Source organism: Neltuma alba, unplaced genomic scaffold (genome assembly GCF_004799145.2).
Source record: "Neltuma alba isolate B1F8T4 unplaced genomic scaffold, ASM479914v2 tig00011588_pilon, whole genome shotgun sequence".
NCBI lineage: Eukaryota > Viridiplantae > Streptophyta > Magnoliopsida > Fabales > Fabaceae > Neltuma > Neltuma alba.
In genome coordinates, this window is record NW_021636241.1 from 233,074 (window position 1) to 246,337 (window position 13,264).

At 33.9% G+C, this 13,264-nt stretch overlaps 1 protein-coding gene across 1 annotated transcript; it reads left to right on the forward strand.

Annotated features, from left to right (window-relative positions):
* The first annotated feature begins 9,881 nt into the window (after positions 1-9,881).
* LOC114715392 (photosynthetic NDH subunit of lumenal location 1, chloroplastic-like) lies at positions 9,882-12,910 on the forward strand. The gene is given in 9 exon segments (XM_028900230.1): positions 9,882-10,008; positions 10,086-10,194; positions 10,754-10,837; positions 11,065-11,138; positions 11,260-11,382; positions 11,970-12,041; positions 12,149-12,173; positions 12,176-12,244; positions 12,609-12,910. Coding segments are annotated over 9 exon segments (714 nt in total). The 5' UTR covers positions 9,882-9,954; the 3' UTR covers positions 12,713-12,910.
* Positions 12,911-13,264: the final 354 nt, after the last annotated feature.

A 13,264-nucleotide genomic window follows, 5' to 3' on the forward strand; every position in this document is an offset into this window, starting at 1 on the left:
GGATACATTCAGAAATCTGACCTAAAAAGCATTAAATGCAATCTTGAAAATCAAAATATAATAAATTCATAAGGACTTGATTTAGGTAACTTGGAAACTCAAAAGTCAAATCTGCCAATTAATTATGAATTTTCGCCCAAATGCATTTAATGAAATATAATCAGCATATCAAGCCCAAAATATGATTAATTAGGCCCAAATGAGTCTTCTCATGTGTTGTACTTGATCCAGGCTCCTTAAATTGAAGTGTCCAAGCCCAAGATATGATCAGTAGCTCCATTTTCAGCCCAAATGACATTAGTGACGTCCTCAGCATTTTAATCCAGATTTGATGCTCCAACAAATGCCATTTGCTTTGTTAAGGTGTCTTGCACTAGCCCACTCAAAGCTTCCTTAATTCTTTTAGCTTTTGCTCTTGTGATTGGTTTAGTTGGGATTTGCAATGGATCATTGGAAGTTGAGGAGTTAGCTTGCTGTATCGCATTATTCCCTCTCTCCTGAAAAGGATTCGACCTCGAATCATCACTTGCATTAAAAGGAGATAAATCAGCCACATTGAAAGTAGCACTAACATTATACTCACCAAGTAAATCAATTTTCTATGCATTGTCATTGATTCTTTCAAGCACTTGAAAGCAGTTTTCCATTCATCCCCTTCCCTCATTCTAATTTGATGGTATCCAGATTTCAAATCAATCTTAGAAAAGACAATAGAACCATGCAATTCATCAAGCATATCATCTAATCTAGGAATGGGATGGCGATACTTTACAGTGATGTTATTCACAGCTCTGCAATCAATGCACATCCTCTAAGTTCCATCTTTCTTTGGCACCAAAAGTACCGAAACAACACAAGGACTCAAGCTTTCTCTAACATATCCCCTTGCCATGAGCTCTTCCACTTGTTTTTAAAGTTCCTTTGTCTCTTCTGGATTGCTTCTATAGGCTGGCCTATTAGGAATTGCTGCTCCTGGAATGAAATCAATTTGATGCTAAATTCCTCTAATAGGTGGTAATCCAAGTGGAATCTCTTCTGGGAACACATCATCATATTCCTGCAATAAAGAACTAACAACACTTGGAAAGGAAGAGTTAATGTCATTAGTATCCAAAAAGGATTCCTTGTAAACAAGGAGAAGCAAATGTTGTTCAGCCAAAAAGGCATTCCTCACTTTACTTTCTTTTGCATAAAAACTCAATTTCTTCTTCTCTTTTCTCTCTTCATTTTTTTTCTGAAATTCTTTTTTTGAACTCTCAGCTTTCCTCTCCTTTTCACTCCCATTTCTTTTTGATGTCTCTCTCACATTTTTCTTATCACTCTCTTTTTTCATCTTAAGTTGATCCTCATACACTTGCTTTGGGGTCAATGGTACAAGAGTAATGGGTCTGTTGTTCCTTACAAAAGAATATATATTTGTAAGCCCATCTTTCTTTACCTTTCTATCAAATTCCCAAGGTCTTACCAAAAGTATATGTCCAGCATGCATAGGAACAACATCACATAATACTTCATCACAATCCTTCCCAATTGAAAAAGAAACAAGAACTTGCTTATCAACTTTAATTTCCCCACATTCATTGAACCATTGCAGCTTGTATGGTCTAGGGTGTCTAACAGTGGGCAAATTCAATTTCTCAACCATCGTAGTGCTTGCAACATTCGTAATACTCCCACCATTAATTATCAAACTACATACCTTGTTATTAATGAGGCAGTGAGTATGGAAAATATTTTCCCTTTACTCATTCAACTCATCTTCCTTTCACTTGACAATTCAAGGCTCTTCTAAGTACAAGGTATTCTCCTTCCACAGCATACTCAATCCCATCATAACTAGCATCTTCAAGTAGGGGTATGAAGTCATCACTTTCACTCTCACTTTCAGTCACAACTTCATTATTTTTCAGAATTATCACTCTCTTGTTGGGGCATTGAGAAGCAATATGACCTGTACCCAGACACTTAAAACATTTTATATCCCTATTTCTAGAAGTTTGGGAATCAAATTTACCTTTGCTCTTCGATGAAGCTTCTTCTTTGCCTTTAGTGGTCTCCTTTCAGATAGGTTTTTCTCCTTTCTTCCAATTCTGTTTGAAAGAAGAACTTGATCCAGAATGAAATTTTGAAGCACCTTTACACTTGAGTTGCTTTTCCACCTTAATAGCCATATGCACCATGTCTTCTAGCTCCACATAATGATGCAATTCCACCATGTCAGCTATATCTTTATTCAACCCACTTAAAAATCGAGCCATTGTTGCTTCTCTATCTTCTTGCACATTAGCTCTTATCATGGCCAATTCCATCTCCTTATTGTACTCCTCCACACTCTTAGGACCTTGTGTAAGGGTCTGCGACTTTTGATAAAGCTCTCTAAAATAATGGTTGGGAACAAATCTCTTCCTCATTAGAGCTTTCATTTCTCTCCAAGTTGTTACGGGCCTCTCTCCATTATTTCTCCTATTAATACCCAATTTATCCCCCCAAACAATGGCATAATCAGTGAATTCTATTGCTACCAACTTCACCTTTTTAGCTTCAGAATAATTATGACACTCAAAGATCATTTCTATTTTCTTTTCCCACTCTAAATAGGCTTTAGGATCATTTCTACCTTGGAATGATGGTATCTTCATTTTGATGCTCCCAAGGTTCCCATCTACTCTATCTCTCTCCCTTGGGTTATTTCTCCCATGTCTTCTCCCATATCTATCCCCTCTATGCCTATTCCTTATCAGTTTAACTTCAGATTCATACTCAAATTCATCCTCACTACCATCGACTTTATTATTTTCATATTCAAAGTCATCCATAGAAACCTCCCTTCGCCTTCCATGCCTTCGAGGATTAAGTCGAGCTCTTTGCAGATTTGCAATCCTTTCATCTTGTATATCCATTCTATCCCTTATCTCTCTATAAACCACATTTATCCGTTGAAAACGTTGCTGCATTGCCCTAAGGGTGTCTTCAATATTCATTGGATTTCCACCACCACTGGATGTCCCATCTGCATTAGAGATTGTGACTTCAAGGAAAAATAATTATGTTAGTGAAGTAAAGCTTCTCACAAATTTCCTCACGTGTTTCCCTCAAGAATGACACTCAACACTCGCGTTTCACTCAAACTTGGTGATAGCATACCAAGAAGTATTCAATATGGAGGTCTTGAAGCCCAAGAAATGCTCATCCAATTAGAGGCCCAACCAGCCCTCCAAAGTGCTCAAAGGATTTATAGCTTCAGAATACTTACATGGAGGATGATATGGATTATTGCTTGGACAATTACATGGACAAATGCGGAGCTTGACGTGACATATGGAAGGCCACCCCAAAAGCCACCATGGTATGTGAGTCATTAGAGTGTAAACACTTGGACCTTAAGAAAGACAAGAACGTGTTCTAAGAGCCTAAAAGGAGATTTGAAGCCAATTCCTATGTAATTAAAGGCCCAACACAATTATATGTACCTGGAAGAGTCCATTAGAGCTATAATCTTTTAAACTGGGACCCAAATGCAATGTGTTATGGATCAAAGGAGTTCCAGAACGTGATTCAACCATATTCAAGCCCAAATGAGTGTCTAAAAGGCCCATACATGCTTATGGACGTGAATAGAAATTATGAAGACCCATTTGGAAGGTCCAAGAAGATTCAAGAAGCATCAAGAGTGATCTTATATAATATTAAATAGGATTTTATTTGTTTTAATTAGTTTCCTATTTTACAGTTTCCTATTTTATATTGATTGCTTCTTGAAGGCAAAGACTTACTTATTTTGTATTGCATTAATGAGTAGAGAGTCAAATAATATCCTTCTCATTAATGAAGGGGTCCTCCTGCTAGGTAGTGTGTGATCTAGATTATTCTATCTTGACTAGCAAGTTAGAGTATTCTAGAAAGTATTCTGATTTTCCTAATTTTGTTGTATTTTCGCATCTATTTTTTATGCATTTTATTTACTTAGTGTTTTAGGCTCTAAAAACCTATATTGGGCTTTTAGGGCTTAGGTTATCAATTAGGGTTTTCAAGAGTCTTAATCTATAAATAATTCAGTATGTACTCTTTTCAGAGGGGAGATGATTTTGAATAATTAATAAAATGAGAATTTTATTCCTCTTTGTGTGAACCTTGCTTGCATCCTCGTATTCTCGTGAGAATACTCGACAGTATCAAGGGAGTGATCAACCTTGTGGTGTCTTCATGGCTAGGATTGTAAGAGACAGGTTTTCTTAAGGTCCTACCTTGATCATCCGTTCTATTCCTTGTGTTTGGGGTTATAAGAGGCAGGTTCTCTTGGGGTCTCATTCCATTCTTATAGTTGATTCTAGCCGATCCGTTCGTTACCCCCCCTCATATCACTTGGCTTTTAAATTGAGGTATGTCACTCTTGCCTTTTTCCACTCTGAAATCCCTCTTGAGGCTCTTTAAAAAACTAAGCAATTTAAACAAAGCAATCACAATATGCAGAATCAGCCAACACTTAGGAACTTTGAGAAATCAAGAGTATTGAATATAGACTTCCAAGAAAAATTAGAAATTCAATTGACACAAATATTGTAAAAGCCAAAACAGAATTTGGATATGAAGGTGATTTGCTCAAAACACTTCCAGCACTATAATTTTTTTTGTTTTTTTTTTCTGTTCCTTTTTTTTTGGGTACTTTTTTTTTTCCTTGTCTTTCAACTTTTTGTTTTGTTTTTTGTTTTCACTAAATAATGCAAAGAAAATCACGAAAATACCATAAACTAAACAGAACAAGCAATCTGAACCCAGAAATTCCAGAAAATGTGTCTTTTTCAAATGGGTATAACATGCCCTAGGAAAGTCAGATTTAGATGAAACCAAAACGAGAAGAAAGAAGGGATTCCGAACTATAAAAATGACCTATTAAACATCACAAAACTCAACAGAAAAGTGAATGAACAAGGACGACAATTTTGGTGACGGACAGAAACGCAGAAGACAAATAGACACAAGAAAAGGCACCAAATGAAGAACGAAAATGAAGGTAAACTAACAGAAAAATATGACCTGAGTTTAGATCCAAGGCTCTGATACCAAGATGGTGAGAACCCACAAGAAAAAAATCCCACAAACCCACAACCAATCTGAATATATGCACCCCAAAAACGTAAACAAAGGTCTGGTGATCCACTTGAACCCTTAAACACGGGAGAACAAAGACCCGAAGTGTTGAAAGACGCACAAGGTTGATCAAGCCTTGATAAGTCTGTTAGTTCAATGAAGAACCCTAGAGAGAACCCCTCTCAAATCAAAAATTGCAAAATGCAAGTTTTTCATTCAAATTCCAAATCTCCTCCAAAATGAGGGTTATAATATCTTATAGAGGATACATTCAGAAATCTGACCTAAAAAGCATTAAATGCAATCTAGAAAATCAAAATATAATAAATTCATAAGGACTTGATTTAGGTAACTTGGAAACTCAAAAGTCAAATCTGTCAATTAATTATGAATTTTCGCTCAAATGCATTTAATGAAATATAATCAGCATATCAAGCCCAAAATATGATTAATTAGGCCCAAATGAGTCTTCTCATGTGTTGTACTTGATCCAGGCTCCTTAAATTGAAGTGTCCAAGCCCAAGATATGATCAGTAGCTCCATTTTCAGGCTAAATGACATTAGTGACGTCCTCAGCATTTTTTTCCAGATTTGATGCTCCAACAAATGCCATTTGCTTTGTCAAGGTGTCTTGCACTATCCCACTCAAAGCTTCTTTAATTCTTTTAGCTCTTGCTCTTGTGATTGGTCCAGTTGGGATTTGCAATGGATCATTGGAAGTTGAGGAGTTAGCTTGCTGTATCGCATCAGAAGTCCAACATTCTGAAAGATCCATTACAAGGCATTAGAGGCCCAATAACAAGAGTAAGGACTAAAGCTATGAAGGAGGCCCTAAATTGTCTAATACGAAAGCTAAAAGAGTTGAAGCCCATTTATTTGGAAGAAGCACATTTTAATAAGCCTAAAAGGAGTCCAAAAATGGTGATCACATTGCTAGAAGCCCAACAAGATGATGTACAAGGCCCTTGTGGAGTTCAGATTGAAGAATTCACTTAAAATACCATGTGACAAGCATGTGCCTTTTGGACAAAGATCATAAGTGACGTCCAAGAATCTTCAAGAAGGATCAAGAAGGCATCATTATGAATTGATTATGATTTAAATTCGTTTTTTTTGTCAAGGAGTGTTCTAGAAGATCATGTTTTTATCTACTTTCCTATTTTTAAATAGCAGACTTGTTCTTGAAGTTTAAGTTATTTTTTTTTATTTCTATGTAATAAATGGTGCCTCCCATAGTCAAAATAATCATTAATGAGGCGTCATCCTTAGCATTTATGTCTTAGGATGCTGATTCTATAGTGTTCTATTATTGCCTATATAGGCTGTGTTTTTTGTAATTGAATTCAGACTTCGATAAATGAGAATTGAGTTTATTTCTCTTTGTGTGAGCTTTGCTTGCATCCTTGTATTCTTGTGAGAATACTCGACAGTATCAAGGGATTGATCAACCTTGTGGTGTCTTCATGGCTAGGGTTGTAAGAGACAGGTTCTCTTAAGGTCCTACCCTGATCAACCATCCGTTCGTTACTTGATTCTAGCTGGTCCGTACATCCCCCCTATATCAAACTCCTTCCCCATGAACCAGCCTTGACCAAATAGTATGCTTTTAGGGTACAAAATTTTCATTTCCAATTCCAATGCTTCCAAACTCGTTTTCTCACCTTTATCCCATACAATTTTTCATTTTAAACACATTGAAAGTATCAAAATTATTAAAATCCAATCCTAGCCCTAAGAACTAGCTCTGGTTGAAATGTTGCTCAAGTTACATAATCATGAAATTCAACCAATTTCAATATAAAGCCACTTGATTCTTGTTTCTTTTAAGCCTTTAAACATTATTCTAACATCAATTTCATCTTCCCCTATCCTTAATAACTTTGTGCAGCATGCCCCCTAGGGTAGTGAAAACTACATTAAAATCATTAAAATCCATAACCAAGCCCAACAACAAGGGTAGTGAAAACTACATTAAAACCATAAACATATTTTAGAGCTTGATCTTGTATGGGACACTTTGCCTTTCTCTCTCTAGGATCTATTTTACAAGAGTTTCCCCATAAGTTCCATGGCTTGCACGAAATGGGGAAGGGGATGGGGATATGTATAGAAAACAAAATTGAATATTAGCCATGGATCTTAAAAATATGTGGGATCTTGACTGTTCATTTTGCCTTTTCATCTTGTGGTGACAAGTGTCCTATAACATCATACTTACATAATCTTGATGACATCATGCTTGCATCATCAAGCCATATGTCTTCAATCCAACCATACACACGTCTTTTTACTAGAAATTTCCAATATTATCCAATTTTGAATTGTATTTAATTAATTTCTTTGAGTAGGTAGCAAGTCACGAAATTGGGCTCTCTTTTAGGCTCAATGTGGGTCTCACACATGGTTTGGGATGGCTCAAAAAGTTAGCCCACAAACCAAATCACAATCACAAATCATTCCGACTCTTTTTCGGTTACTATTCACTTGTAACATTTTGTAATTTTTCTAGGCTTCAAAAATTCATTTCTCTCCATGATAAATCCCATTTTCATATAATAATATGATGTAAATATTTTTATAATTTTTCTCCATCTCTAGATAATTATTTTGAATTTTTCCCGATTAGGCCTTTATCGGTAAAATTGCAGGAAATAAATTCTCTAAAATTAATTCCTGTATTTCCAAGGGCTGAAACCAATTTTACAAATTCATTCCCACATTTAGATAATTTATCCATATTTTTTCCAAGTTTATTGAAGTCTTTAGCTATTTTAAATAATTATTTTCCTCTAATTTTTCTACTATTTTCCAAAAAACCTCCGTTTTCAGAAAATTCCGTAATAAGCTATTTTATACTATTTTCATCTTTTGAGCCTCAATTGAGATGCTAAAACCTCTAATTTATACCTTACCATTTTTTTAGGAAAATTTCTAGAATTTTCGGGCATAATTTTCATTTTTACCCTTACTAGCATAAAACTTTACAAAATTACAATTTTGCCCTTGGTTTGGCCTAACTTGAAATTCACCTCAATGGGGCCTCCGACATAACCTTTGGCCTATATATTTTTTTTCTTGTTCTTGGGCCTCGAGACTTCATCCAAGCATCTAACTTCCTCTTTTCTTAGTCCTAGAAAATTTTTTCTTTGTAATTTAGTCCCTGAAAATCCCTCTGTCCTTCTAGGAAATTTCTAGGACCTCTGTCAAAAGGGGTCTAGTAGCCTTCCAGGCTAATTCCAGTAGTTCTAAGCTCAAAATTTGGGATGTGACATTATGCTACAAAACTGATGAAGGTAAAAAAGTAACTATTCAAAATGCATTGGTTATGATGAAGATTACACCGATCTCACTAATGAGGAATTTAGGCACTTTTAGGATTGGTCTTATCTATTTGAAATCTACTTTATGTCTTACTTTAAATACAAGTGTAATGTGTGCTGCCCATTGTCACTTTAGCTTTATCAGCTTTTGCTTTTGTTAAGAATTTCTGCTTTTATAGGATTGTATTATTGAGTCTGTAATAATTCAGGTTTATGGTCTAGTCAGTCCAAGAATCTATATAAGGACGCCTTTGGTTTTCTGAGGAGGCATCAAATATTGTAACATTGAGTATTGAATGAAAAAATGTTTTCTCTAACATATCTCTAAACTCTCTCTATCTCTATCTAAGAGCTTGTTCTATCTATCTCAAAAATTCAAGTATGCTCTATACTTGCCTCTTATAAGGACCTTATGTATCAGAAAGAATCTGACCATGATCCTATGAGATGATCTGTTTTGATTTAAAAGTCTTTAGTTTGAAATTTTACAGGTTAAAGTCCTAATATGGTTTGTGTGAGGCCGAGAGAGCTAATTGTTAAGACTTTGATACATGGTAATACCTGTAATTCTCTCGACTGAGTCTCAAAGGTTTAAGGAGACTCACCCTCGTGGCTCAAAAAATATTTTCAATAATAGGCTAATAAAGTATATAATTTTGAACAATTTATTTTTAGTCCCTTAAATTTAACATCATTATCCTCACTATCAGAAAATACTGACTAACAATTTCAAAATATAACTCAACATTTAATTGCTGACATATTAATTTTTAATTTAAAATAGGTAAATTAAAAAATATTTAAAATAAAAGTTGATTAAGGATACCATCAAACTTAATTACTTCCTCTAACCGAAATTTCTAACATGATTCTATAGGATTCACTCTTCATTTTTTTAATTAAAATAATAAATGAAAAAATATTCTAAATGGTGACATTTTAATTTTTTTATTATCAACTTTTTAAATTATGATATTGAATCTAATATAAAGGTTAACAATAACTCTAATTCTTAAGATAATTATAATTTTTGAAATGTTTAGATATAATTTTTTAAAAATTAATTAGGTAAAATTTTAAAGAAAATTGTTTATTTTATAATTATTAATAATATTAAACCATATAAATTGTTGATGAAAGTAAGATTTCATGTTAAAAATATTTTTGCTAGTTATTTCAATAAGTGCGCTTCCTAAAATAATTTTAACTATTTTTAATTTATAGATTGTAAATTAACAATTAATATGCATTTAAATAATAATTCGTTATTTTAAAATTGCTAAGTCATTAGTTTTCATTAATAAAAGTTCAATGATATTAAGTTTAAAAGATAAAAATATAATTTTTAAATTTAAAAAACCAGACTCATATTTAATGTAAATTCAAAGGATCAAAAGGTCTAAAATTTAAGTGACACGGAGGAAAAATATCTCCCACAGGTCAAAAAGCTTTATCCAAACCAAAAGAATCCAAGAAAGAGTGATAGAAAAAGCGAGTCTCTCTCGTCCATATGACCACAAGAACAAGCTCCGATCCATAATCAAAGATGGTGGTTTCCTCAATATCTCTGAGCTGCTTTTCGCCATGCTTATCCAGCAAGGTTTGTTTGCAATATCAAACAATTTCAGACCATTTTATAATTGAATGTAAATATCATTCTGCATTATTATGTTCCAGTTGAACTACCTGTCCGGTTCGAATGAACCGCCTCGCAATTCTGCGATTTCATCTTTCCGCAATGCAGTCGCTGCCGAAACAGAGACAACCTCCGACGACGATGGACAAAGTAATAAACCAATGAGACTGAAAATGGAGTTTCTGGAACTTTGTCCCTAGATTTTTGGATTGATTTATTATGTTGATGAAACAGATTGGTATTTCATCATGAGTCCAAATTCACATTCCAACAATTCTCTCTCTTTCTGAAATGGTGTGGATTTTGGTAGAAATTTTTGCTGGGTCTCGCTTAGATTAATTTTTAATAAGCGACTTTTCTTTTTGGCAAGATAATAAGCGACTTTTTTGGGAGAACGGATTATAGAGCCCTCATTATTTTAATTTGATTTGTACCCAATAAATTTGTTAACGTTAGATTATTTGACTTAAACATTTTTAAATGAAAATATAGCAGAAAGATGAGTTCAGATTAAGAAAGAAATAGAGTGAAAAAAAAATAATATACACACATTACACACATATAAACTACAAAAAGAGAATCCCGTTCAGGATTTCACCTATACATTACCGCTGTAAAGGAATAACGCCTACAAAAAATTGAAATTAGAAGTTCACTTAATAAAAATAAGATCTTCAGTTAGATTTTATATATCATTTTGAAGTTGTAGGGCACTTACAGAGAAGGCCTCTATTATTGGGACTTGGAACACTGACTGCAACTGTTCTCCCTGCAAATCCACTCAAAGCTGAAGGTATTTATTTACTTTCTTCTTGTTTTTAGATACACGAATTTCTTGCACATTAAAAAATTTAAGTTAGATTGTTTAAATCAAATTTAGACAGTTCATATTACATCAGTCTTTTTTTTTTTTTTCCAATTTGAACGAAAATATAAATCGTTTAGACCTAGTCTAAATGATTCCAATAAAATGTGTACCATGCACATCTGTAAAATCTCATTAAACATATAATTCTGCAGAAATACCAGCGAAGTACAGAGAATTTGTGGACTTTATAGATGGGTATTCTTATATATATCCTCAAGACTGGAAGGTACAAGAAATCATGTTAATTAAATCAATTTATCTCACAAAAATCATATTTGAAATGCACACGATTATAAATCTCTCTTAACAGACTATTAGTGTGAATGATCTCATTCTTTGATTCCTAGGACTTTGACTTCAGAGGGCACGATTCTGCATTTAAAGACAGGTATTTGCAATTGCAAAATGTGAGGGTGAGATTCATACCAACTCAGAAGAAAGATATCCATGATTTAGGTCCAATGGAAGAGGTAATATAATGATTATCAAGTCAAAATTACTGCAAGTCATGCAAATTTGAGAAATGAGTTTATAGCTGCAAAGATTACCTTATGAAGCCATCACAATGAAGTTAGAGAGAGATGCAAAGATAAGAGTAGGTCTCACTTCTGTGGGATTTATGATCCTATTTGGTACGAAGCATTGAAAATAAAAAGTAAGGATTATGATTCGGTTTGAGAAAAATCATTAAAGAGTTTTTAGTATGAGTAATTTCTTGTTACATGAAATTAGACAATCTCATTCCCATAGTATTATCTAGTTCCACATATATGGATTTGTTCAATCCCAAGTAACAAGTAATTACTCATACTAAACACTCTTTTAACATATTTTTTCAATCACAAACACAATCCTTATCCCTTATTTTTAACTTTTCATACCAAACGAGACCATATATATATAGAAATGAGACTTATTACTTTATTATTATCTTTTTCTAACTTTCTCTTTTCGAAGTATTCTAGAGAATCAAAATAATTGGGGGGGGGGGGGGAATCATTCCTTTTAATGCTTGTGATTTGGTACCTCACAAATGTGTACAATAACCGTGAAGCAGGTTGTAACCAATTTGGTGAAGCATGTATATGCTGCCCCCAACCAAAGGCCAACAGTATATGACATGCAAGAGGTTCTCTTCTCATTGGTTTCTTTTCTCAATTATCTGCGTCCCCCCCCCCCCCCCCAAAACAAAAAAGAATGGTGAAATCTCGATGATTAGAAGTTATTACAATGCAGAGAACTGTAGATGGGAAAAATTACTACACTTTGAATACGTTCTCACATCGCCAAATTACTCAAGTGCCTCGTTTGCAACAATAGGCATAGGAAATGGTGAGTAACCTTATCTTCTCAACCTCTACTCCATGAAGGTTATAACTATTGAAATTGATGAAAATGAATTCAGTTTTTATACATAGGTAGTTTACTCCAATGGAATTAGGACAAATGGATTTTTCTATAAATTATTTACTGTATAACTAATTTCATTATTAATATTCTTATTTTCAAGTCTAGAATCCACATGTTCTGATTTGATTTGTCTCATCTCAAGTATATAAATGAAGTCTTTTCTATGATGTTGCCTTCGTAGTAGCATAAATTAGAATATAAATAGTGTATATGATGAGTGCCAGCAAGGTGAATATTGTTTTTGTGAAATGATCGATGGTGTTGATGAATGGCCAACACTATACAGGAAGGTATTACACCTTAATTGTTGGAGCCCTTGAAAGGCGCTGGAGAAGGGTAAGAGATAAGCTTAAAGTGGTTGCAGATTCCTTCAAGATATTAGACATCTGAAATTATATCAGGGTTTTCCCTGGTGCATGTTCTAATTTGTTTATAGATTGAATTTAAAATTTATGTAGCACAATATGAACCTTTTTGTCTATCATAGAATGGGAAGATTTTCAAGTTGACCTAGTAATCTGAATTGACAGATTCAAATTTGATTCTAGGTAAAAATTAATAATACCCATTTCTATTTTTAGAAACCAATAATGATGTTTTTGTTGATGTCCTCGTCATTTTCTTCTTGGGGGCATTGTATGGACATTATGCCGGCTTTGATGGCTTTGTTTTTATGGAAAGGTTCCAAAAAATTTACGCCCTACATTAGATCAAATAAAAGTGGATGAATATAAACAATACTTAACATAATTTGTCAACATACAATAATCAGAGAGCATGACCACTCGCATAGCTCAACTCTTCGCATCAACCAACTTTTCAGTACAATACTAACCTGGTTAAGCATACAGAAACAAAGGACATATAGTGCAGAAACTCAAAAGTAGCTCTGAACCATTTAACCACTTTTTTTAATATTTATAATAAACAGAAGAGAGCAAG